The 27,642-nt window shown below is 40.2% G+C and overlaps 2 protein-coding genes across 2 annotated transcripts; one reads left to right on the top strand and one right to left on the bottom strand.

Moving 5' to 3' along the window:
- trpm1a (transient receptor potential cation channel, subfamily M, member 1a) lies at positions 1 to 18,560 on the top strand. The gene is made up of 27 exons (XM_084682600.1): positions 1 to 96; positions 4,698 to 4,774; positions 5,377 to 5,572; positions 5,801 to 6,014; positions 6,244 to 6,368; positions 6,554 to 6,725; positions 7,222 to 7,396; positions 7,526 to 7,649; positions 9,139 to 9,211; positions 9,403 to 9,503; positions 9,594 to 9,764; positions 10,170 to 10,304; positions 11,029 to 11,079; positions 11,203 to 11,343; positions 11,471 to 11,500; positions 11,616 to 11,911; positions 12,073 to 12,301; positions 12,583 to 12,714; positions 12,818 to 12,949; positions 13,146 to 13,274; positions 13,403 to 13,654; positions 13,924 to 14,098; positions 15,110 to 15,130; positions 15,308 to 15,452; positions 15,706 to 15,908; positions 16,137 to 16,269; positions 16,538 to 18,560. Exons 1-27 carry the CDS (start codon positions 1 to 3, stop codon positions 17,793 to 17,795), a joined length of 4,986 nt encoding a protein of 1,661 aa, XP_084538726.1. The 3' UTR covers positions 17,796 to 18,560.
- On the bottom strand, positions 18,361 to 27,642 carry rab8b (RAB8B, member RAS oncogene family). Its single transcript, XM_084682620.1, has 8 exons — positions 27,418 to 27,642; positions 23,352 to 23,412; positions 22,862 to 22,922; positions 21,841 to 21,918; positions 21,477 to 21,566; positions 21,281 to 21,346; positions 21,116 to 21,166; positions 18,361 to 20,994 (listed from the first exon to the last, which is right to left on the bottom strand). Exons 1-8 carry the CDS (start codon positions 27,539 to 27,541, stop codon positions 20,902 to 20,904), a joined length of 624 nt encoding a protein of 207 aa, XP_084538746.1. The 5' UTR covers positions 27,542 to 27,642; the 3' UTR covers positions 18,361 to 20,901.

Raw genomic sequence — 27,642 nt, 5'->3', positions numbered from 1 at the left:
ATGGAGTACAGAGGCTTGGGAGGGAGGAGAGGGACCAGTGGGTCCATCAAACGGGGCTCCATCAAGCGCTCCTCCTCTAGTGCAGGGTCTCAGAAGGTAGGAAAAATACCTATGCCCGGAGTGTGTTGACGAGTATGTATTACTATGTTTGGAAAGTTGTTAACAGGTAATAATGGATTGATATTTTGAGGGAAGTTATTTTTGGAAGTACCATTCTATTTTATGTCAAAAAATTGACAAAGCATGACTTGAAAACATGTACAATGAATATAAATACATTTGGCATACATTTGGCAATACTTTACAGTAAGGTAACTAAACATGGCAATACCTATGCTAAAAACATTTTAGGTACACAGATGGTTTTTATGTATTTAATCGTGGGTAAATGTAAGCACTTCCTATATAGCTACATTGTTATTACTATACGGGGTGCCCTGGTCACTCACCAGGTGCCTACCATGTAAACTAGGGCTTTAACACATTTCCTGCATCTAGGTCTTGCTACATAATTAAATGGTACATAATGTGAATGTGAAGTCTTGCCAGAAATGTTTTAAGCAAAGTTCAGTAGCATTCTGAAGTTACTGTCGGTGTAGTGCTGTACCTTCCCTCAGCAAGTGGACTGTATCAATACTTATAGTGATGACCGTGATTGTCCTCTGTCTCCACCTGTAAAAGGGGTTCCAGGCAGGAAGTAACCTACAGTACCAAGCAAGGATGTGATTGGAGTACTACATGTTAATCTGGGAGAAAGGGTGGTGACAGTTCCACCATCTGACCCAGATTATTCTTTTTATTCTTTCTAATGTGCCTCACTTTCTGTGATTAATACACAACAATAATGCTCCCCCAGTGCACAACAAATCCTGAGTTTGAGCAGTAAATGAAAGACTAAAGAGTAGACAAAAAAATTACTACACAGAGACAAAACAGAGTAATGGAAAGGTGTTGTCTGTTTGTTTGGCTTCCTGTGTTTCTGTGTGTAAAACATTCCATTCCTTATTTTCTCTGACTTGAAATCAGTCAGACAGTCAATTAGTAAAACGCTTTTTAAAGGTTAAGACTCTTCATGATTCATAAATTAGATTAAGAATCAGTAAGTATGACTATGTTTATGTTTCCCTTGTGTATGTAGAATGGTCATGCAGGATAGTATAACTTAACCCACCAGGCTGGGAAAAGACCATAATTCATAATCACACACATTTGAGGGATTTTATCATCATCTCAAATGTATAAAATGAACTCCTAGATTGCACTCAAATACAATAGGGAGTGATCTGAAAATGAGTATTTAAGCGGATACACAGGCATCCAGGCAGCAAAACCACATCTGTCCAATGCTTATTTTTCAATTGCTTATCTTTTTTCCAAATTGTAATGATTGAAAAAAAAATACATTTTCATATCCCCAAAATACATAATGCAACAATTATGTTATAAAATGTTTCAAATACTATTACTTGATTAGAATATAAATTATCCAGATTTTGGACTAAGAGAAAGTAAACATGGAGAAAGCTTTTGCAGAAGAATCCCATCAGCCACTGCAGCATTCCTTACCCTCACAGACTTTTAGTCTTACAGACCACCTGATACAATTTGAGGGCTAATCGACGGCATGCCGGCCTCATGTGACTGACTCCCTGCTTTTTCCGGCCCCAAAGAAGACAATCAGGCTCTTTATAGGCTTGGAAAACACACAGCTGTGAAATCACTATCTGGAGAAAAAATATCAGATGCCACCAGTTGCATCTTCGACACACCCTAAGTATTTTGTGCCTTCTATAACAAATTTCTGACAAAGATCTTCTGCAGAAATCTAAAGATGCCTATTCCAATAGCAGTATCTCTCAAACTGCATGACCCAGTGTTTTTTTCTCTCCATGGATTTGATCTAATTCAATTGTACTTTGTCATCTTAAATTAGTGTGTTCAGTGGATCCACAAACCTTGTGGTGTCTCATGACATCTGTAATAATGTCTAACGCATATACCATGTATATTCATTCATTTGCCATCCCAATGCTATTTAGGCATTTCAAAATGTTTTATTCAGTTTGCTTACAAAACAATTTGTTCTTTTACAAGTACCAATAATCTCCTGTCAAAGTCTAAATCACAAAACCTCAATCCTATTTACTTCTAATCAAAGAAGTGACCATTGTTTATTGTTCTCTTGAACTCAATAGTCATCACAAAAATGTTTTCCCCCTTATTAAACAAATACTGTGTTACGTTTGTTACACGTGAATTCCGTTAATTTCTTAAAACAAAAGCTAATCCTATTCAAACGTCTTGCAGCGGCTCAGCTGTTAAAACAAGCTGTAAGTATGGCATATTAGGACTGCTCCTGAATCACAGGGGGAGAGAGGACATGTTGTAATCTGCTTGGCTATTTTTCAAAGAATGGCATTTACTTCACTAGCAACTTGGTTCATAATTTAAGTGAAATTATGAATATTTTCCTTAATGTTGATGACACATGCAGTTACATACCGACAACTTAACTACATGTAAAAGTGATGTTGTAGCAGCACATGCGATGCTGCAGTATGTTATACTGCAGTGTAAAAATGCAACCTCTAGTCAAAATTACCTAAGGTCAACATGATTTGACAAAAGATTTATACATCATACAGCAGCTAAAAAAAAAAAAACATTTATGTTCACCAGTTGCCTCCGTCAATTTCCAACAAGAGACCCTTTCAAAATGTTCCAGAGTCCAATTCTCTCAATTATGCAAATAGAGTTCAAGAAGAGCAGTAGGGGGTGTGACATTCTGATATAAAACATTACAGGGCTTTTGTCCTTTTTATTGTTCTCTCTCTTTCTTTATTCATCTGTTGATACTTCCTCTCCCTCATCTTATCTTAAGTATTCAAGTAACATCTAGACAATCATGAGTTGCAACGCCAGCCAGGCGAGCTAGTTAGAGGAAAGTTCACCAAAGGAGAGAGATTTGAAATGGAAAGGGGGGTTAGTTCTCAAAGTAGATTTGTTGTGCCTCATTCCAGCCAAGGATGAAAATACCCTGTGTGCAAGGAGATGGGTCATGGGACTCCCAAAAGGATTACCTTGAACTGGAGTCATAAGACTTGCCTGAACAAAGAGCCTGCTCACATGCTCATCATATGAACCCAGCTCCATAAAGTGATGTAGTTTCACATCTTGTAGACTTCATCGGGCTTGGAGGTCTAGTGGGAACAGCTAACTAGTGCTGGGTTCTCACTAGGGTTGAGTTAGACTTGCTGAGTGACTCTTGGTGTGTTCCTGTTGGAAGAACGGTAAGTATTCCAGTGGCTTTTATGATTTAACTGCATCTTAATACAAACATCTTTTGAATGGAGGGTTTACTATGTATTACAGTTTGGTGCAATATTTGTGTCCGCTTGCATTTGTAAATGTGAAACATGCATGATTTTCCACCTGAGTTGACTGGTGATCTAATACTGTACTTATTGAACTGATTGAAAAGAGACTGAATATAAAAGGTCACTTTCAGCATTTTGGGACAGTTGTTTAGGACGGTTGTTGATTGGTAGTCCAATAATGTTTTTTTTTTTTTTATGAACTACGAATGGTTGTTCTCTCGGTAAAGGCAAATGTGATTTATTTGTATTCATTGACTATTTTCATCTGATTGAGCGAAAGGTTTTATATCTCCAGTGTCCACTGTGTCCACAATCTTAACAAGTTTTACAAGTTGGCGAGCTGGGACTGGAAGTTGGGTTATTGCAAAAACATTTCTTCTGCAACAAAGTTTAGATTGCATTTCTCAGATTTTTTTACCTCCGCTTTACTTTTACTAATATTTAAACCATAATTGGTGTAGTTTTCCACTCAAAAAGGGGATTTTTTTCCCCTTTGGAAGTCATAATTTTAACCACCTTCATGCAGATTCAAATTTGTGTTTTTAAATATTGATATATGCATGCTGTATATGCAGAAATACGGTGGTCAAATTGAAAACACACCATTAAGTTGATGCATATACATTAGTTAAACATACTTTCAATAACTCTTTGCTGCAATTGAACAAGAGACTTAAATCAAATTAGATGTCATTAATAGAAACATGCTGATGATTGACAAAATTATTTGAACATTCGTGACTGTATTGGTTAGTTCTTGTGTTAAATCTACCATAATCTTGAGTGAATGTAATTCTCAAAGTGCTATACAATATTGGCCAATGTTCCTGCTGTAGAGTGCATGCTTAATCACTACAGCATAATAATGCTAAGTCATTACAAGTATCTGGCTGTAAATACCCCCCCCCCCCCCTCATACACACACACACACACATGCGGTTGCCTTAGAATGGAAGAGGGGTTTTAGCCTGCTCTGTACTGCCGCATTTAGGCAGGATTAGGTGCAGGTCCCACATAAGAGGATTTAATGCATCAAGAACTGAGCATTTTGGTACTTGTGTAATTGAAAAAACACCTTTCTCACAGTAATTAGGGAGACACATTCTCTAGACAGTCTAAAGGGAAGAGAGAGCTGATGGTGTTTTTGTAATTGGAACCTTCACGTTAAAAGGTTTGATACATTCCAAACACAATTATTCAGTTCATGGGACAGAAGAGACATATAATCTATAATGTAACATGCATTTGTTGTGAAAATATTGACCCTGTGTACATTTTTGCTTTATAAAAACAAGGTTTTATGTATTTTTATTACGGCAGGCCCAAAAGGCTTGGATTGAAAGGACCTTCCAAAAACGAGAATGTATCCAAATCATTCCCAGCAAAGAGCCGAACAGGTATTTTTTTCTCTTACAATTTACTCCCCTGCAATTTATTTTTCAGTCTTGGAATATTTAGTGAGGTGAATAATTGTTTTCACTGACCAAGTACATATGTGCTTTTAAACAGCCACAGATTAACAAACCATTCCCCCTTCTCTAGTAACAAATTGTATCAACAACAAGGCATAATGTGGATGAAATCCATCCAAAATGCTGACTATCCTTGGGCTAAAATCTCACCCAAACAAGAGATAAAGGTCAAATAAGCTTTTTGCTGCATGAAGGCTCAATGCTGCGTGGTGAAAGCAGTAAAAGCTTTTTTCGCTAAAGCAGATCATTATCTGTTTTTACGGATGATACTTAACTTGGTCATTCATCACTGACATTTATTCTGCACGTTACATTTTCCGAGCAAGTTTTTCTGATTGACTGAATGACATCTCAAACTGAATTATAAGTAGCTCTTATGTGAATTTAGCTCAAGTGTTGTTGCATTCTTTTCAAACAAACCCCAAACATCAACTATATATCGTCACCCATTCTGAATTGGAGAATGGCATTTCTTCTTTCTTTTTTTTACACTCCTTCACATTGCATTGCTTATCTGTCGGCCTTAGGTGCAGCTGTGGTCAGATGGTGAACCAGCACGTAGCCATTGTACCTGGAGCCACCAACAAGGCCTCAGAAGAAGGCCACCAGCAGGTGGAGGTCCCTCATGAGCGATGGTCGGTCCTCAAACACTCACTGGCTACCCCCACAGATGCCTATGGCATCATTGAGTTTCAGGGGGGAGGCCACGCCAACAAGGCCATGGTAAAGCACAAAAACACCAAATGCCCTTTTCAAACTCTAGTCATTATTTATGAATGTGTAGATTTATAAGTCTATGTGCAACAGTGTCATTACTTCTGAATGTAGTTACGTAATTGATGTTCAGTTATTATGACAATATCACCATAAGACAGAAGATCAAGGGTTCCACTGAAACTTGTCACTTCTGCTTGTTCTGATAGCAATCTGTTTGTCCTGTCTTTTCTGCAGTACATTCGTGTGGCCTATGACTCAAAACCAGACAACTTGCTTCATCTGATGGTAAAAGACTGGCAATTAGAGCTTCCCACGCTTCTCATCTCTGTCCACGGGGGCCTCCAGAACTTTGACTTGCAGCCCAAACTGAAGCAAGTGTTTGGAAAAGGCTTGATTAAGGCTGCAGTTACCACAGGAGCCTGGATCTTTACTGGTGGAGTCAGCACCGGTGCGTAACTAACAGACAGATCTTACTGGTTGTTAAGTAGGTATCTTAAAAGTGACAGTTCAAATGCAGTGATGTGCTAACAGAGTAAGCGAGTGATTACATGATGTACAAGAAACATTTACATAACCTTAAAAAATACTTTGTAAAGAATTTGTGTATTCTTAATAATATGTATTTCAATGAGTCGGTAGTAATATTTTCCTTGACAAATACTTTTTTTGCATCACAGGAGTGATCCGCCATGTTGGAGATGCTTTGAAAGACCACTCTTCAAAGTCCAGAGGGAAGGTCTGTGCCATTGGGATTGCACCTTGGGGCATTGTAGAGAACAAGGAAGATCTCATTGGTAGAGATGTAAGTCAAGGGGGACTGATAGGAACATATCAAAGTTTTTCAGCTGCAAAATAAGACTTAGCTGAAGTAAACAGCTAGACACTGTAGAAACATTGAAGAATGTTTACTCATCCCGAATTGATGAAATATGTTCTGCAACACCCAAGTTTATCTAGTCATTTGAAAGTTCCCCTCATTCCATACAGGTAACCAGGCCATACCAAACCATGTCCAACCCTCTCAGCAAGCTATCAGTCCTGAATAGCAGTCATTCACACTTCATTCTGGCAGACAACGGGACATGTGGAAAGTATGGTGCCGAGGTCAGGCTTCGTCGACAATTGGAGAAACACATATCTCTGCAGAAGATCAACACACGTAGGTGACCCACAGGATATTGGTTTCAAACATCTGAACAAAAAAATATCTGTAGTTTGAGTGTCTTCTTGTAGCCTTTGGTGTTGTCTTTAATGTTCAAAAAAGGCTGCATTGACATAAGCAGACAGAAGATGTGCTTCAGCTATGTTATCAACATTAACATTTGAAAGGTGGCGTAGTCATAGTAATTTAAATATGCGGTCAAGAGAGGGATTGTTGGAGCCTGAAGTGCCTGAGAATGTGACCCTTATGTGACCTGTGGGTTTCCCTTTGTCATCCTATGCCTGGAGCTAGTGATAAGGCAGGGACCGCAAAGGGATGCTCAGCTGTCACCACTTACTTCAACTTTTCTAGAAATCTGCAAAAGCTATGTAATACCAGTACACATTAAATACTACTCTTGCAAGATTGGCCTCCAAAATTTTTCGGGGTTGGACCCAATATATGTTTGGTCTGTGCTATCATAACATGTCTTTGTTTTATCCTGCTTTGCTAGGTCTGGGTCAAGGGGTCCCTTTGGTGTGTCTGATTCTGGAAGGGGGACCCAATGTGATCGCAATCGTGCTGGAGAGCTTGAGGGAGGACCCTCCGGTCCCAGTGGTTGTGTGTGACGGAAGTGGAAGGGCGTCTGACATCATTTCTTTTGCCCACAGATACTCAGAGGAGGATGGGTAAGAACTGTCTATGTGCCTGTATCTTATGTTCTTATGTGTCATGTTTTCTGTTTTCATCATACTGTAGTTTCACCACTGTCTGGTCCTCGAGCTGGCATTTATTGTCCATGACTGTTCTCCTCACAGGTTGGTGAGTGATAATGTGAAAGACCAGCTTCTGGTGACCATCCAGAAGACCTTTAACTACAACCGCAGCCAAGCCCAACAAATCTTCCTCATGGTCATGGAGTGTATGAAGAAAAGAGAACTGGTGAGTCTGTGACTGCATTCAAATGACTAGTGGTCATTTCTGGAACGTTTTTAAGCACTTTTTAAGAATGTAATCGTAGTAATGATTTGACCAAATATTTCAATGGAAATTGACAGACTATTTAAGGTCAATAAATGTTTTGTTTCATGTGTCTACGGTCAATAAAACAACCATTCAATCCTTTCATCTTGCACTGTCATTTATGTGTCATTGTCCATCCATCAAACTTCCATCTCTTTCTGAATATTCTAAACTACCAAAATGTTGTAAAACAATACTTAAACATGATAATACAATACAGTAGTACACCAATATCGCACAGTGGTCATTTGAACTCCAAGTATATTATGAACATAACCTTAAAATCAAACAATGACCTCCGAACATCAAATCATTCCGCACCATTACCCTTTTGCACTTTTCCTTTCCACTTTACCTTCTCCAGTGTAAGAACCCAGTGAACTGTACTGTATATCTCCATACTTCATGAACTTTCCTTGTCTTTCACCCAACATATGGACGCCAGGATTCAAGAATCTCTTCTGACATCAATATTCTTCTTAACAGTTATTTTTTTATCATTGTCACCCATGTTAGCTGGCAGGGTTTAAGTGCACTGAATAAGCTTTACAGCTTAAATGGGGATTTTCCATTGTTCAACAATCACTGTTCATAACCCTGTGTTTTGCTTAATCTCACAATCCACTGCATCTATTTTTATCAACAGCTGAAGGCCACAAATACCAGTACACAGGTTGATTGAAACTCCACTTATAATCAACCTCTGAATTACACGTAGATTCATGTATTATGTATGTACTAATGAAAAATATAGCTTTTGAGTTGAACACAAAGGAGGAGAGGTCAAAGGACTTTATTCTGGTCCTGATGAGGGAATTGTAAAACAAGCGCCTAGTGCTAGTGCAGGTGTTTATCATCAATTATTTATGAGGCTCGTATGACTTGCAGACTTGTAGTGCAAGCAGTCAACCACAAAGCTGCATTATAACAGAAACTGTCATGTGACACCACTGCAGTTTCAATACATTGGGAAGTCTGTGGCACCACCAAGAGAGACACTCTTATCAAGTTAAGGGATATTCGCTAGCCCTTCACTGTTTGAGTTTGTGCTGCAGTGTTGGTCAACAACTGACAAGGGTTGGTTCTGTTGTTCAGGCCACAATGCACAATGCACAATATGTAATACTGACTCCACTTGTCTACTAAGTGGTTATATTTCTCACTGGACAACCTATGACATTTTTTCAGTTAGAGTATTAGCAAACAATGAAGGTTGATGAAGTAGAGATTGAAAATGTATATTAATTATGTTATTGGTGCCACCTGAAAACTGTCTGTGAGGCATACTCAAAAGAAAATATGAAAAAGACAAATGATTCCAGCTTCACCTCACAGTATAAACCAACAAATGCTCACTAAATATTAGGAGATTATTGACCCATATGTCATTTGTTCTATTTCTATGTAGATTACAGTGTTTCGTATGGGCTCAGAAGGACAGCAGGACATTGAGATGTCCATATTGACTGCTTTACTGAAAGGTACATTGAATTACATTGTACATTATAGACATTTATAATACAATCCACATGGAAACTGCTGAAAGTGAAAATCGAAGAAACATTTAATATTTTGGTAATTATAAGCTAAATGCAGATAAAGATTGTGTTGTATTGGATGAAACATAAATTCTTGGAAAACAACAAAACAGATTTAGTTTTCTTGATTTTAGGCACAAATGCCTCAGCCCCAGACCAGCTGAGTTTGGCCCTGGCCTGGAACAGAGTGGACATCGCTCGCAGTCAGATCTTTGTGTACGGACACCACTGGCCTGTGAGTTGGAAGACCTTTAGCTTTGGAATGTTTACATATACTCACAGAACAAAGTAGTGACATGACAAACGTTCCTGCTCCCACTTGCAGCCTGTGAGTGCCCTGCCCACCAACGCCCCGTCACAGGACCGCCCCAAGAGTCCAGCAGCCGCGCCGCGAGGTGGGAAGGGGATGGCCCGTGGCAAGAAGGGCAAGGGTGGAAAGACCAAACCTGAGCCCCCTGTAGAGACTGATCCCAGGAAATTAGAGCTGCTTAACTGGGTAAAATTCCTTCAGTGGCAATAACCCATATAATTGACAATAGGAAACATTAAGTGCACTGCCATACAAGGCAATACAACAGGTTAGGCTTAGCTTCTATTGCTAATATCTTTTGTCATACTTTATGAGTACTCTGCTATGATATGAAATCTGTTGAATTATGAAGTTATACTGGTAAGGCATGTGGGGTTACACTGGTGAGATCATTAATTTCAATGCTTTCTTTCAATACTGTGTTCACTTATTCAGAATTAGAGGGTCAGATGCCTGAACCTGCTTTGTCCAATCAATTAATTTATCTGGATGTGACAAAGTTGTGACAAGTTTGTCAGACAGACACTGTACGCAGCGTTAAGGGATAATCCTCAGAAAGATACATGTTTTGACCATTTTAACATCATTTAGGTGAACTCTCTGGAGCAGGCCATGATGGATGCACTTGTGTTGGACAGAGTGGATTTTGTCAAGCTGCTGATTGAGAACGGGGTCAACATTCACCATTTTCTCACCATTCCTCGACTGGAGGAACTGTACAACACGGTGAGCAGGACACCTTGCTTGATGAATCTCTGTGTCTTTGAAAATGTTGTTGCAGCTTTCTATGAAACAAAAATGAAAGGTATGAATGAAAAGCTTGTTGACAAAATGTCAAATTACATTGCAGATAACATCCATAAAGCTTTCACTTTTACCTCCAATTTTTCCTTTTCTATGTTTTCAACAATGTTTTAAAATCTGACAATTGTTTACATTTTCCATACTATTATCTTATCGCTTAACCTTTGCATGAAGAGGTTTGGGATCATCTTAATCTGCTATAGTAAAGTGCACTTAAACTAAAGAGGTACAAAACGTGCAGTCCAATGGAAATGTAAATGTAATAATTGTAATATTTGGAGTCAGATGGCTGAGCGGGCTAGTAAGAGTTGGGCTAGTAATCAGAAGGTTGCCAGATTGATTCCCTGCCGTGCCAAATGATGTTGTGTCCTTGGGCAAGGCACTTCACCCTACTTGCCTCGGGGGAATATCCCTGTACTTACTGTAAGTCGCTCTGGATAAGAGCGTCTGCTAAATGACTAAAATGTAATGTAAATGTATTTGGGTCACCATTTATGTATAAGCGTTCAGTGTGCATTCTAATAAATACAGTGTACTGTATTTCACAGGTTTAAATTAAAAATATATGACAATATTCCATTAAACCTTTTATTATGTTTTTGTGCATACACATCTTTAAAGATATATTTATTTTTGTCCTTTCCAGAGGTTGGGGCCAACAAACACCCTCCACTTTGTTGTCAGGGATGTAAAAAAGGTAGTTATTTCCTTCTCTCAATCATTGTAATAATTTATGTTGATGAATATATCTGCTGAGTCAAGGGACAACCCTAAATATTGTAATAATTATTCAATAATCTAATGGATTTTGTTATTGCAGGGAAATCTTCCACCTGATTACCAGATAACCTTGATCGACATTGGTCTGGTCCTGGAGTTCCTCATGGGCGGAGCTTATCGCTGTCACTACACCAGGAAGAGTTTCCGCATCCTTTACAACAACCTATATGGGTTGAAAAGAGTATGGATCTTTTTTTTCTTTCAACAAAACCCCCAAATTAAATTATATTAGTATTTACTCTGGTTTCTTTACTTACTTGACTCACATGAATGTATTTCTTACCTTGTATATTTTCCTACTTTTTCAGCCAAAAGCTTTAAAACTGTTGGGAATGGAGGTTTGTCTTTTGATATTTGTTGAATATTGCTCAGATAAACTGTCAATGGATTTCAGCACAAGGCTAATATATCCGTTAAAGTGTAATATTTGGTATCTACATTTTCCTAAACTAGGATGATGACCCACGTTCAAAGGGCAAGGGCAAGAAAAATAAGAAGAAGAAAGAGGAGGAACTGGACATAGATGTAGATGACCCTGAGGTCAGCCGGTTCCAGTACCCATTCCATGAACTGATGGTTTGGGCAGTACTGATGAAACGCCAGAAGATGGCGCTATTCTTATGGCAGAGAGGGGAGGAGGCCATGGCCAAAGCACTGGTCGCTTGTAAGCTTTATAAGGCTATGGCCCACGAGTCTTCACAGAGTGAACTTGTAGATGACATTTTCCAAGACCTGGAAAACAACTCCAAGTGAGTAGTCAATCAAAACGTTTGTATCCTCTAATGTGAAGTTCAGGATAAAGGATGTAAGACATGAATTTTAGCACAGCACCAGCTGATTATTGACCACTACTAGATCTAACCTATGAGCTCTGTGAAACATTCAAACATGCTTTGTCATCGATTCCCAGGGAATTTGGCCAGCTTGCCTACGAACTCCTGGACCAATCCTATAAACACGACGAGCAGGTGGCAATGAAGCTTCTGACCTACGAACTGAAAAACTGGAGCAACTCCACCTGTCTGAAGCTGGCGGTGGCTGCCAAACACAGAGACTTTATCGCCCACACCTGCAGCCAGATGCTGTTGACAGACATGTGGATGGGCTGTCTGAGGATGGGAAAGAGCCATGGGTTGAGGGTGGGTGGTGTTCTGGCATTACCACGCTGGGGGGTTAATCACATCGGTTGAAATCCAGACTGGATGAGATCTTTCAAATACCAGTTTGGCTGCATATTCTTTACTATACTTTTTGTTTGACTGATGCAGTTTGTTTTAGAGTTTGACTAACTCATGCAATGGATATATTGGAGTTGTAGAATACATTATGACAAACAGACAACAAACAGATTGGTTGTAAAGGCTAGTTAATATTCACATTTTAAGGTTGTTAAAAAACGCTCTCATTCATTGGTCCTCAGGTCATTTTTGGAATTGTTTTTCCACCATCAATTCTACTGTTGGATTTCCGCCTTGGAGATGAAGTCACGTATCAGGCCTCATCAGAAAATGAAGATGCTAAGGAGAAAGATGATGACAACAAATCCAGCAGGGTATTTTAGATTGGCAATCCACCACATGGTAGCTGATTATTTATTTTGTGTGTACTGTGTTCCAATATGTAGCCTGATAAGCAGATGTTGTCCGTGATCTTAGGATGTCAACACTGATGCAGTATCCAAGAAGGGGGATGAAGAGGAAGGTCATAAGAAGCAGAGGAGAGTTCCAATTGGAAGGAAGATTTATGACTTCTACAACACCCCGTTCACCAAGTTCTGGTTCAACACTGCAAGTATTCTTTTGTTATTAAGAAAAAGAAAATACATGACACATTGACCTCTCATACTGTAGTTTAGTACAAGTGTACTAAATATGCAAAAGGTCAGATGTTCTTCAATGTTCCTCATTCTATTGAGTTTCCTTGACAAGATAATGAGGGTTTTCAAAATGCCTGTTTCTGATCTTGATATTATTTGATATACAGATCACTTACTTTGGATACCTCATGTTGTACAACTACATCATCTTGGTGAAGATGGAACGCTGGCCATCCTTGCAAGAGGGTATCGTTATCTCTTACATCATCACTCTGGGACTGGAAAAAGTCAGGCAGGTAAAGTTGCAAAAGGCTGATTCTGATACAAAGTTTAAATTGTTTTTCAGACAAGAACTAACACTAGATGTGTGCACAGTACATTGCATTCCTGGCTCAGAACCTCTGACAATTCTCTTGTCCCCTAGATCCTGATGTCTGAGCCGGGTAAGCTAAAGCAGAAGATCAACGTGTGGCTGGAGGAGTACTGGAATATAACAGACCTGGTAGCCATCTCTGTGTTCCTTTTGGGCCTTATGCTGCGATTGCAGAACGAGCCCTACATGGGTTGGGGCCGGGTTATTTACTGCATTGACATAATCTTCTGGTACATCCGCGTTCTGGACATCTTTGGGGTCAACAAGTACCTGGGACCATATGTCATGATGATTGGGAAAATGGTAAGATCAAGAAACGGGTTTTTCATTGAGCATTTGCACGGCTTAGCTGCCCCAGTTAATCTTCTCAGTTCTTCTCACTTCCCCAGTTCAGGTGTAATTTTTTATAAACCTGAGATCCAAAACTTGAATGTTATGTTAATAATCAAAAACTCAAGGGTTAGTTAAATTACTTTTTGGGAAATTCAGTGAAGTATAATATCCCTATCTCTGGTGGTTCCTCGTTCTTACCACAACTGATATCCTGGGCGTTTCCTCTTCCTGTCTTCCAGATGATTGACATGCTATACTTTGTGGTGATCATGCTGGTGGTGCTCATGAGTTTTGGTGTGGCACGGCAGGCCATCCTTCACCCTGACGAGGAGCCTACCTGGCGTCTGGCCCGGAACATCTTCTACATGCCCTACTGGATGATCTATGGAGAAGTGTTTGCGGACTCGATAGACCGTAAGACTAGAATTCATAGTAAGATTCTGTTTCCTGTTTCATGGGCGGATGATCAGTTGTACTTTAATCTCCATGACTCCATGATCCGTAAACCTTTCAGTGTTAATCTTTTTGCCTCTCCAGCCCCAGTTTCACTGTTACCGTTTCCTTACTTTTACTGTGATTGCATTGTGTCAGTTTGTGAGTTTGTTTGTGGTCCTTTGCTCCCTCTACTGGTACATTCACTACTCCTCTATGAATGTGTTGCTTATGGAAATGTCAAACAGAAAATTACTTAATACTTTCACCAAATATTTTTGGGATTAAGAGGTCTCCATTGATGGATAGATTGTGTGTTTGCGACAGCTGAGAGGGAAATGTGGTCAACATATTCATTTTAAAATCCATAACATCCAATGGAAGCATTAAGCTCAATCCCTTGGACTCCATTTACACAGTGCACTAATCAATTACATAACTACTTCAGAGATTGTATGTGCATACACAGCACACACTACTGACAGAATAATCATCAACATTAATTCCATAACCAAAAGTGTTTTTTAATTATGTAAAATGTGTCAGCCTTTTACCATGATCATCTGCCTTCTAGAAGTACTACTGTATAATTAAATTGTTGTATTGCACTATGCCTAGAGGAAGATAGCACAAAAGTCAAATCTCTTACTGATTAAAGCTTTCATTAAAAACATTTACATGGATGAAGCACCAGAGAATAAACATAATTCCGATTCAAATCTAGTGATGCACTGATCCATACAGCAGTTAGAATAAGGATCCTTCCAATTTGTTTTGGTGCACACAAATCAGAAAATAATATTGACGAGTGGAAGGTCAATTCCTTTTCTATTTTAATTTCACTTAAAGCAGACACATGTATGAAGTAGTGATGCATTGTGCTCCTCCTGGCAGAATGATGGTTGGTTGATTGCCTGGTTGTTGTTGTACTATTCTCTTTCTCTACTTTTTGCCTTTCCTTTTCTTTCTCTTGCTTGCATCACTGATTGGTAGTCTATGCAATGGAAATCAACCGTAAGTAATATTTCATTGCCCTCCTCCACCATTGGTATTTTCTATAATGTCCATAAACTATTTTAAAGTAATTACGTTTTTACCTGGATGAGAGCAAGAGCAGAATCTTCTTATATTCCGATGAAGTTACCAATAAATCGACACAAAAGACACTGAAACTCAACCTCTTTTGCTCAGCACCATGTGGTGACAACTTGTATGATGAGGACGGAAAAAAACTGCCACCTTGTATTCCCGGTGCCTGGCTAACTCCTGCCATCATGGCCTGCTATTTATTGGTGGCCAACATCCTGCTCGTCAACCTTCTTATAGCTGTCTTCAAGTAAGTTGACACGATGGTAGACTGAATACTGCACTTAAGGAAAGCATGAACACTTGCAATTTGTATTTTCGAGGACTTTTGCTCATATGCTGTAATTTTGTCAACTGTAAAGTATATGGTCCAGTTGGTTATTATTTTCACAAAATGTTGATAATTGTCAGATATACAGGTTCTACAACAGTTAGTTTTTCTGGGGAAGCCAGAAAAGGTGTATTGAAGTGACCGGTCAACCGCTTCCTCCTTCTTTTGACAGCAACACCTTCTTTGAGGTGAAGTCCATCTCCAACCAGGTGTGGAAGTTCCAGCGCTACCAGCTGATCATGACCTTCCATGACCGGCCAATCCTGCCTCCCCCCCTCATTATTTTCAGCCACATATACATCCTCCTCAAACGCATCTGCTGCCGTTGCAAGAAAAGACAGGAGGGAGAGCAAGATGAAAGAGACAGAGGCCTCCGTGAGTGCTGTGGCCATCTTATTATTGTCGCAACAACAGCTCTGTAACCTAACAAACAATGGTAGCACTGTTAACAAACAAATGTCTCAGACTGAAAGTTTAGATAAAACTCTCATGAAAGATAAATGGGCTTTAATTAGTTATTTGTATGTATTTGCATTGTGTTACGAGAAGATAAGGTGGGACACTGCTACTCTACTGTTCAAGTTGATATTTGCCCTTCAACAGAGCTTGTGCTGAACTCAGAGGAGCTTAAGAACCTGTATGAGTTTGAGGAGCAGTGTGTCGAAGAGTACTTCCGTGAGAAGGAGGATGAGGAACAGTCATCTAACAACGAACGCATTCGAGTCACGTCTGAGAGGTAGAAGTCACGGCTGAAAACAAACTAATTAATTTCATGGTCATATAGGACAGAGTTGGTTCAAATATGTGGGGTGCTTGGTTTAGTCATAGTAATGCTCCTCTCTTCAATGAAGGTTTTCTCTAATCAAATACACATCCCAAACTTACAAATACTTGTAATTGATCAAAACCTGACGTTGTACTGGGATACTGACACAAACCTAATGTGTTCTGCTCATCAGCAAGTTAACACCGACATGTGACTGTGCTCTCTTGTCTATTCTCAGGGTGGAGAACATGTCCATGCGCCTGGAAGAGGTGAACGAGAGAGAGCACTCCATGAAGGCCTCCCTACAGACGGTGGACCTTCGACTGGCCCAGCTGGAGGAGTTCTCTGGCCGCATGATGAATGCCCTGGAGAAACTGGCCGGGGTGGACCGCGCTGACTTAGTTCGGACACGATCCGGGAGCTCAACTGTCGGTGAACCAAACACCCTACTGCGACACAGCAGCATCAACAGCGCAGACGGTTACAGCATCTATCGCTACCACCTGGACAACAGCGACGATCGGCATTCTGAATATGGAGAGTCTGGAGAAAAACGAAGCCAGAGTCCAGAGGGGAAGGGAAGTTTTCACGATTTGAGTCCTGCTTCGGCTGGTAATACTACAGTCAGAGAGTATGGGGCAACGCTGGATGTGATAGTCCCTCAGGACAGGAGACGATCCAACTCCAGTGTAGACATCCTGATCTCACCATGTGATGCAGAGAATCAGGAAACCGCAGCACCGGCTCTTATAGAACCTCCACCAAAGCCCAGCACAGAGTTGATGGATGTTGCCCTGGAGAAAGCCGGGGTGGCCATGGAGAAGATCAAATTGGAAGCGGCCATTTCGTATCCCCTGGGAAGGGCAAAGACTCTCCAATACTGTCCCTCAGAGACCCTCAGCCATTCTCCGTCCTCCAGCCGAAGATCCATGAGTAGCATAATGTTTACACCTGCCGAAGGTTCCGAGGGAGCTAGGACTAAGTGGGCCATGGACTACAACAGCTCCACTACAGAGCAGGCGATTAAGTCCCCTATCATGGGTGACTGGGCATCCAAGTTTGAGTACAAAGTTCACCCATGTCCGTTTGGCCACTCTCCCATGGTATCAATGGTGAGTGCCAATGAAATACCACTCCCCTCTAGACAAACTACTGAGAGAATACCAGTAAATGAGAGAGTGCTAGCAGAGACACAAGAGCCAGGGACTGTCGAGAGCAAGCAAGATGGAGAGGAGGAAGCCCAAGAGGCCAAGGTGAACAAGGAGGGGAAGGAAGCCAAGGATATTGATCATCTGCTAGTGGCGGAAGACAGGTTGTATCCATCTCTCAGGTCCAAGAGCTTGAACACCAACCCCAGGAAAGCTAAGGTTAGAGGGAACAGTCTGGAGAAGCCCAGGGCAGCAAGCAGTGTCAGGGACCTGGCATTAGCTTTTGAAGGGTCCGGGGAAAAGGTTTGGGAAGACTCTAAGGACACCAATCAAGATAAAGACTGCTGATACTGTCTAGTGGATATGAGTGATATATTATTATGTTCATTATAAAGGGAAAGTGAATCTTATATATGCACAAACTCAAACCTATAGTATCAAGAGGGCAGATATTTTGGGATAGGTATGGGGATGGTGAACACATGAAAATTAAATCAACAAATCAGAATACTTCATATTCTTAATTTACATTTGTTAGTGACTTTTGAAGAATCCACCGAAAGTCATCCTGTTTTATGGCTATACAATTGCAATGGCTTTGGATGGATTTGTATGTGGACCACAGACCAATAAATTGTTCTACTTCTACTTAAGACTCAATGCAAAATCTGTGTTTTTAGAGGCATAATGGGTTTTTGACATGTTTTTTATGCTTATGAGGAATAAAGGGAAAGTATAACTACCTCTGTGTAATCCAGATTTAGTTCTGAAATTATTATACCATCCAATGATCAATTGATTAGTGAAAAAACATGTTCATATGTTGTAAATATAAAGCATCCACAAAAAGCTAATGGACAAGCACAAAATTGCAACAATAAACATAACATATAGACATTAAGTGCAAACACAATGAATAAAAACGAAGTTATTTATTCTTTATACAATGTCAGTTCACACTGCAATTAGATTGATATGTTACAGAGTGGACAAAAGGTCAAGGAAGACAAGTTAAAAGCTCCATACAAGTATGCAGATGAGGAATGAGCTAGCTTGAATGTGTCTTTCAGATTTGACTGTAAGGGTATCAAAGCACTGATTAGCTTTCGTTGTTACACTGTTCTAAAATTCTTCATATTTCTGTATGTGTTTTTTTATTCGCAAATGTTATTTGATGGTCCCGAAATGATAAATGTTTGTTTTTTATCACTGCATGACGAGAACAGGTCTAATGATAATAAACACATAGGTCAATGTAACTCAAGCATTCAAATATCCTTCAATAAAACATTTCAGCAGTGTCAAAACACACCATCTGAAAATGTGTAGAAATAACTTGACAGTATTTTTCCAACTGTAAGACAATCCACTGATTTGAACTTGAATCTATAATATCAAAATCTGTAAAACGTAGGACATTAAAATCCTCAGTATAACTCTGAGGCACATGTATGATAAAAAAGGGAATGATGACTGATAGCAGTATGAATAGTCATCATTTTAAAAGAAAACTTCAGAAAGTTTTGAAAAAGGTTTTACATGGTAGAATAATTACAATCATGAACTTTACGTCACATAAATGTGATTGTATGTTAAAAAATGTAATGAGTGCTTTCTTAAGTCAATACAATCTTGACATTAAGGGGTGATCTACACATAACCATTAACTATCCTTGATAACTGGCAATGGACATGTAATCTGCATTTGTGAAAAGCACCTTGTATCAGACACAACATACACACTGACATACACTCAGCATAAAGATAAAGTAATACTGCTGCAGTGGTTTTGTAAACAATTGTTTAACACTAATTTTTTTTAAGGAATAAAAGAAAAATGTTTTAAGAGTGATCAAATACTATCATAATAGGAACAGTAAAAAAATCTCACCAACTTATTTCTGCAATCAATGCGCAAATATAAGCATGCATTAAGTGGTTTTCCTATGGTTCACAAGTACTTTAAGAGTAAAATGTGAGTCCAATGTTTTACAGAATACAATACAAAAATATAATACCATAGTTAAGATAACAAATTTTGCATTAAACACAACAGTTCACTAGAGAGGTTTACATACGCTGCTCCTTCAATATCTGCTACAAAAGTTATTGTTTTTTTGTTTCAGGACTGTTGACTCAAAAACAGTACTCATCCCTTTTAGCAAGGCCATTTTCAGTGAATGGAATGCTGAAGATCCAACACAAAAACATTCAAGGCTTTTAAAGACACTTAAGTATTGGATATCGCTACATCAAACTCTGAAATCACAGGTGTTTAATAGACATTGGCTTTGGTCAAAGATTTACAGTCTAATCAGTCTTCATTACAAAGGGCTGTGGTCAGGGAAGACTTTCTATGTAGTATTGCACATTATGGAAATAAACATATTTGTTCTACAGTGTAATATAGAGCTTGTCCTAATACAGTGCAGTGATTGAGGGGAAAATGTAGCAATAATGATCCTACAGTCAGAATGACGTGAAACCTTAGTCAAAGTGCAAAATAACCTCTTTTAACCCTCACTGTATTGTCAGAAGTGGTAAAAATCAATTTCTGCTCCACACCAATTCCCTCCTAAATGTGGATGCTCTCCATCTCCAACATTCCACGCATCCAGGGACTACACAATGATGTTAGAAAATTATCAATGCAAGGATAGATGTACAATGAATGTCAAAAACAGTGTTCAACACCATGAGATGCAATCAGCTTTGGTCAATTAAAAAGGGACTTTTTCTTCCTATCAAGTCACGCTACAAAGTTTTTTTTTCAACGGGCAGTCATGATTTGTGATTTTCCTCTTCAGAGGCAGGCAGATGAAATACAAAGCAAATTGACCGACCCTCTGGGGCCAATCTTCACCATAAAAAAAAAAATTGCACTGTGGAAAAAGTTAAGTAGGGGAGGCAGCTTTAGCAACTTTATGGGTATCCCAAATGGGTAGTCCAAATGTGTATCCCAAATGGGTAGTCCAAATGGGTATTTGAAAATAGTGAAGGGGACATGGAGGAGGAGCTGGAGGAGGTAACACACAGGACGTCTGGTGGAGAGGGGAACAACTGTTAAGTCTAAGGAAGGGTGGATTGAGCATGGGGAGGGGGAACAGAGTAAATGATGATGAGCATTCCTTTTCTTTACTTTTTGTTGTATATTTTCTCAATAAGAGACAGTGTGGGGGCTGCAAAACATTCAGCTTCTCAGCAGCAACAGAAGAGCAGCAACTAGGATCAGCCCTGCCCAGGCCCACTGAGCTTGTGTTTACGTGCTCATGTATGTATGTGTGTGTGTGTGTGTGTGTGTGTGTGTGTGTGTGTGTGTGTGTGTGTGTGTGTGTGTGTGTGTGTGTGTGTGTGTGTGTGTGTGTGTGTGTGTGTGTGTGTGTGTGTGTGTGTGTGTGTGTGTGTAAAGAGGAGGAGCAGGTGGAGGCTGTGATAGTCTGTGGAGTTAGTGCCACTAGAGTAGCGAACACCTAAAGAAGCTGCTCTTCTTAGACCGGTTCTCTGTGATCTTAACAGGTCCACCCCCTCCTGAAGGATTTGTGTCATTCTGGAAAAAAGAGACAGTGACATGAAATGTGAAGTGGACAAAAAATATTATTATTCTTTGTACTTCTGAGCTGGTCTGAAAAGGGTCGTAAAAAGGGTGGTAAACAGGGTTGTAAACATACCATTTTTCTGTTGAGTCTTGTCATTATGTCTCTGCCGAGGGTAAAAAAGGCCTGTTCCAATAAAACACAAAGACACTGGTCAAAGTGTATGGCTTGCACAATAAACTACAAACTGTTCTTTCTATACAAACACACGACTACAAGATGATGAACAGTCTAACTCACCTCTTCCACATTTATGCTGGATTTTGCACTGGTTTCTAAAAACTTGATCCCATAGTCAATTGCCAACTGTGTAGATTGAGTCATATGTTAAGACAAAAAAAATAATCATTATCGTCATCCAAAATAATCTTGAATGGTCATCAATCAAGCTATGAGATACTGCAAAAGCAAATGTGCCATAATGAACCTTGCATACCTTCTCTCCTCTCTCTTTGGACACCTGTCTCTTGTCATTCATGTCACATTTGTTCCCCAGAATCATTCTCTCCACATCTGAAGAAGCATGCTAAGAGGGACACAGAAAGAACCATTACATAGCTGTTTCTGATAAAGACAAGAGCATCTTTCACCACAACCCCCCCCCCCCCCCGAGAAATGTTCAATGACCGCCTTTTTGTTTAGGTTCATTTGAAACCGAGAATCAAAAGTGCTTACATGCAATACCCAAATCTTTCAGAAGATGGCAACATAGTATAAAGAAATTAAACTTTTTGTGGGTCCTCTCAAGGATCATTGCAGCTGTTCCACAGTGGTGATTTAGCCTTGCTAATTAGCTTTACCTCCTCTATGTTCCGGATCCAATTCTTGATGTTCTCGAATGACTTCTCATTGGTGATGTCATACACCAGCATTATGCCCTGCAGGACAAAGGAAAGGAAGGGATGTCAGCGGAAGTGACACACATTGGGGTATGAACAGGAAAAGCCCAACCTATCAGCCTTCAAACCATGACTCAGTAAGGATGTCTGCGCTGTTCCGGTGCTGTATGTCTTTAAACTTGTCAAGTCCCACGATGGCAAAACAAGACCATTTATGAAGCCAAAAATGTATAAAATCTAACACCAATTCACAACACAACGCGGGGAGCATTTCAGAACCTTTCAGGAATGAACACAGGGAATTAGATTACATTTCTGTTCTCTGTTTGTAGAACACACCAATGGTTAAACTGACCACAGAATAAACGAAGTGAAAAGGCCCAGCTGGAAGGCGTACCAGAGAGAGGTCAGGCGCCGTAGGACTGAGAGGGTGTGACCAACATAAAGGAACAATATGCACAGCCCCGACAGGAACAACACTATCAACTGGGGGGATTTCTTGGTCCAGTATCTTGCAGTGAGGGGGATGAGTGCGGGAAACTCCACAGTCACGTGTGCTTCTTCACTCAGAACATGTGTTTCATATATATACAATGAGCTCATGATCATCAACAATGCTTTACAGGACTAAAAATGACTTTTGCTCCTCAAATACCTGAGAGTGAGATAGGGATTGAGGGTGAATGGCTTATCTGTTATTGCCTCTGTTGATTGAGAAATTAGTCAGAACTGTGAGCTTGTGCTGAACATAAAATCAATAAATAATTAATAATTCATCTCACTAGTCATGGAACACATGTGCAGGGAGTGGGGACACCAACACATGCCAGAACGTCCACCATGGTTGGACTATGTTTGACTCAATACCAATCTGGGTCAGATTAGGTCCCGTAGTCTGCTAGGGCTCATCTAAAAAACAGACCTAAAAGGTTGCTTCAAAGATACTGTGTCCAATGAGTGAATTGGAGGGGTGGGGTCTTACCATCGCTCCTCTGTAATAGGCTGTTGTGATGGTCCTGAACCTCTCCTGGCCAGCTGTGTCCCTGCGTGAGAAGAGAGTGTATAAGAAGGACAAAACACAATGCACATGCCTGGAACAGACTCTGATACTCAAGAGGGGATGGGGGAATCTTATCTCATTCTAAACATTGACAAGGATATTTTGCATATGTGAATTTGCCAATGATAAGTAGGTCAAGAGAATGTAGTCACATTTGCAAGACCATAAATGCAGACAAGCACACAGCCAAAACTCATGTACACACCCAACCCCCCCCCCCCACACACACACACACACACTTAATCTACATCAACATCAACCTACCTACACACACAATTACTGTACTGTGTTTTGTATCAGATTTACCTAATGCTGCTGGCAAATTATTCAACTAGTACTGGTCATGTGGTCTGGATGGAAAATCATATCAATGTCAATGGTCTTTGCAAGAAAGATTATAAAAATATTTTACCATATCTGAAGCTTGATTTTTTTCCCATCCAACTCAATTGTCCTGATTTTGAAGTCAATACCTGTAATGGAATGAGGGAAAGTTATGAATCAATATGAATCAATTGATATGTGAATTAAGAACATGAAGTCTAAGTAATCTAAAACCGAGTGTTGAAACAACACTACATCTATCCAATACTAACTGTCTCAGTCACCTGGGTTAGCTTAATCAGCTTACAAAAACAATGTTATTTTCTTACATTTCACCCTGATGTCCTGCCTCCTGTGCATCAATGTCAATTCTTTTGGTGCTTTTTGGTTCAGAAGCACAAACACATAGCACACCAGCACCTCAATCTGGTTGCCTCAGACAACACAGTTTCAGACGTAATTTAAGCACAGGGATGTTACGTCAAAGTCTTTCCAATCCACAATGTTGGAAAGGATAAGAAGTGGGTGGTACAAGTGGGATTGGGTCACACAACCTTTGGAGTCATTCAGGGCTCGGGAGGATCCCTTGCGGGGGGAGTCTAAAATCAGGCTTAAAGGTCTGCGTGCTTAAAGGAGGCCCACAGTGCCGGGCTCATATAACGCACTGCCCAGCTCCATTCCACACACACACACACATCACCAGAGTGCCCCTCAGGGTATGCCTACTCACTTATACCAATGTGGAATGCATGCACACACACACACACACACACCTTTTCTGACTTCTGACAATACTACATGTGGGGTACAGGACGTGAGAGCATGTCCACTGATATCAGTTGATAGTCATGCCAATGCAGCAACAGGCAGGCCAGGGTGTCCACCCTAATCTCCAAGTGCTCAAGGGAATGATGTTAGCTTGGTGATGATCTCTCTCTCCTGGTTCTCCCGGCACAGAGAGCATGCAGGGCTGTCAGGCATCCTCAACCCCTCTGACACCCACTGGCCCCAAAACTGGCATGGCTAAATAAAGCAGAAACCCTGGCCCTGGCCTGGACAGCTGTCTACTTCATGAAAGCTCTCCACTAACAATAGCCATATTGGTGAGAGTGGGAGAGACAGAAAAAGAGAGAGAGAGAATTAGAAGCTATTGCTTGCAAATCAAATTTGGGAGCACCTTGCCAATTACTCCAAAGCACTATTAGCACTATTACTCTGCTTTTGGCTAACCCTCGTACATTTCAATGTCTTACAGAAAAGAGCCGCCATCAAAATAAACCATGGGAAAGGACAGAGCATGTCATTGGTGTGTAACCTGAGAGGACCCTTGTCAATTATCAGTCGAAGGCTGGAACAAGTGTCCATATTAAAGCATAATGAGATGTTCCTGAGGCTTCCGTTGCTGCATGACAAATAGAGGTCAAAGCAGCTCTGACAGGAAGTAGTGGGCTGCAGCAAAAACTGGTTAAAAAACATGTAATTAACAACAATGTCTTCACTTCAGATCATCTGTAATAATGATTTAATTCCAATCCAAACTGTATTATGTATACTAATGAGCATGGGTCTTGGCCCAAATTAGGTTTGACAAACCTACAGAATAGCTGTGCTATTAGCCTTCAGTAGGTTTTGAAACAACACTTCTCACAACACCAAATGAATCAAACTTCCTCTCCCGCACCAACAGAAAAATCCATCTTCCAAGAGGATGAAGACTAGCTAGCTTTGTTTCAACCTCACCGATCAGTCATCCTAAACTCATATTAGGGAAGTAAAACCCCCGTCAAGGATGGGACAAATTGTCATCTGCCCATCTTCCTTTTCAGAACAAGCAACAACAGCAAAAAAAACAACAATGAGGAGAATTCACTATTTAGAAACAACTCCACAGTGGGTGAATTCCAATGGCTGTGATTCAATTTCCGTTCTTTTGCGAGGGGCTTGGCTGGAGCATTCCACCAGGGAGAAAGACAGAGAGTCTCCATGCAGTGTTGGTGGGTGGTTCTGATTCCACAGCATGGTGTGTGTGTGTGTGTGTGTGGGGGGGGGGGGGTTACTGGCGGTCAGAGCTTCCCTCTTCCCTCCCTCCACCCTCAGTCACTGTCCAGGAAGAAGAACCTGGTTGGTGGTGGTCATTAGGGAAGCTTGCAGCGGAGCCGGCCCAGAGGTCACTAACCTCTCCTCTCAGGGTTTTATACAAAGAGGAAGGGATGTGACAGACCGGCTGGTAGCTCCCCGACAGGCGGAAGAATGTGGGATAAGCACACAGTGACACACAGACACACACAGGCTGCACAAACACACGTTGTTGCTCGTTCACACATACTAACACTTATACACACACTGATGGCCTAGCCTATACAACTATGCAAACACACTCACACAGCCTACACATAACGGACACACACACATAAAGCCCAACCCTCAACACAACAGCCGGTCAGCTGACGCTCACGAGACTCAAAGCAGATTTCTGACAGTACGGCTTCTGTTTCCACAGACCATTGTTGGACAGACTTGAATTGTGGGAGATCATTAGATATTCACCCTCTTAGTCATACAACGTTCCCAATACTCATGCTGTACAGTGCAGTTTTGAACAGCACAGCTGTCCTGTGGAAAATGTGTGACCCTTTTGAATAGGATGGGATCATTATGGTTGTTGTGTGGCCCTACAGTAGCAGCTAGTTTAGTGGAGAGGTGGGAGGGAGGGTTTGCCTAACAGCTATCCAGTAGCTTGATCTCCAACTGGAACTTCCATCTCATCCTGAGGATATAGGACTTACTTAGCATCGAGAATGTTTACGGTCTGCTGAGATTTGTTTTCCTTAGTAAGAAGCACATCAATGCTGATTAGAAGATTACACATTAATGTTTCTGGATCAAATCAGTGAATAGAGAGTCATAGCATGCCAATTTGGGTTGAAGTGAAACTAAATGTGTCTCTGAGCAACTTTAACCACATGAACCGCTTAAACAGACAACACATTTACATATGCATGTGCTGTACCTGTGGTTAGCTTATACTGTGGCACAAGGTTGAGAGCACACCTCTATCTTCATATAACATTGTCATCCTGTTGAAAGAAAGAGCCTCTTCACACTTCCTGTTTCAGGAAGACTAAAGACGTAGAAACCTGAAAAAACTCAACCACCTGTCTACTCTGATGCAGAGCAAAGTCTACTAAAGAAGTCTGTTTTACAATGAATGTGGTGATCAACTGTAATCATATTTCAACTTTGTCTTTTTAAGATGATGATTTACCAAATCAATAGAAGTAAGTTTTGAGCGAACTTTGTGTTCTTGGGTTACATAGATTAACTTTCTGACAGACTTCAATAACCTGCTTTTGTAATAGATGTATAAGCTCACAATTCAACAATGTAGTGAAGTAAAGTCATGGGAACAAAAAAAAGAAAAAGAAAAGGGAAAGGCAACACAATCTAAGTAACCAACACCTTCCTGCCATTCTAGTAAAAATTATAGTTTAAACTAGCCCACTTTTTAACCTGGATTATAATGTGAGAATAAATTGATTTTGTCCAATAATGCACTTGAAACAAAGTTACATGGTTACTTATTTTGCCTAATTTCCTTCAAATTGAATTGAATTTAATGCAAGGCTGCATATTTTGTTTTCAAGAAGGCTTAACTGAACTAAGGAATGTTTCTTATTTTCCGAGTAAAAAGGTCTAATTTCCCTCTACCTTTATTTGAAATTCTAACACTCAATTGTATGAAACCCAACTATGAGATTGAAAGAATTACCCATTTGACAAAGAGTATTTTGAAAGTGACAGTAAGAAGAAACAATCAAATGTGCATTATTTCTACCAGTCTACCTGTAGTACACATCCAACAGGTAAGGATAAGCTACATGACAATAACTGGTTGTTTCCGTTTTGCACGTTGCTAGACGAAACATCACCTCTGACTTAAATTCATAAAAAAAAAAACATATGACAACTCGTGCTTATTCTGCATACAGGCGAAGGCCTCGTTCCTCATACTAATTTAACGTGCACAAAATTGTCAAAAGACAACATAAGACAAATCATTCAGCTGTCCGTTAGCTTGCTTCCCATTGTTCATCACCGTTATGTACGTAACAGCAGTCAATTTTAAATGTATAAGAATAAATGACAGAACTGACCTATTGTTGATATGAAGGTAGTGTTGAATGCATCTTCGCTGAATCGAAACAGAAGACATGTCTTTCCAACTCCACTGTCTCCAATTAGTAACAATTTAAAAAGATAATCATATGTTTTTGCCATATCCTCCTTCGCTTCAATCCCTCTGATTTCACTGTCTCTTACGAAACTGGACACTTTGGGTCCAGCTAGCTACACCTCTTTGATACACTGTAACCATACAG

The sequence above is a fragment of the Hypomesus nipponensis genome, chromosome 19, assembly GCF_054491055.1.
Source record: "Hypomesus nipponensis isolate SF chromosome 19, ASM5449105v1, whole genome shotgun sequence".
NCBI classification, from domain to species: domain Eukaryota; kingdom Metazoa; phylum Chordata; class Actinopteri; order Osmeriformes; family Osmeridae; genus Hypomesus; species Hypomesus nipponensis.
This window is presented reverse-complemented; position numbering and strand designations above follow the sequence as displayed.

What these genes read in the sequence shown, in the direction of transcription:
- rab8b (XM_084682620.1), bottom strand. Translation starts at nt 27,541, where the DNA reads ATGGCAAAAACATATGATTATCTTTTTAAATTGTTACTAATTGGAGAC. An exon ending in TACCTTCATATCAACAATAG is followed by an intron (nt 23,413 to 27,417) that starts GTCAGTTCTGTC and finishes ATTCCATTACAG; the next exon opens with GTATTGACTTCAAAATCAGG. An exon ending in CCTATTACAGAGGAGCGATG is followed by an intron (nt 21,919 to 22,861) that starts GTAAGACCCCAC and finishes TTTGTCCTGCAG; the next exon opens with GGCATAATGCTGGTGTATGA.
- trpm1a (XM_084682600.1), top strand. Translation starts at nt 1, where the DNA reads ATGGAGTACAGAGGCTTGGGAGGGAGGAGAGGGACCAGTGGGTCCATC. An exon ending in AATTAGAGCTGCTTAACTGG is followed by an intron (nt 9,765 to 10,169) that starts GTAAAATTCCTT and finishes AACATCATTTAG; the next exon opens with GTGAACTCTCTGGAGCAGGC. An exon ending in CTATGCAATGGAAATCAACC is followed by an intron (nt 15,131 to 15,307) that starts GTAAGTAATATT and finishes TCTTTTGCTCAG; the next exon opens with CACCATGTGGTGACAACTTG.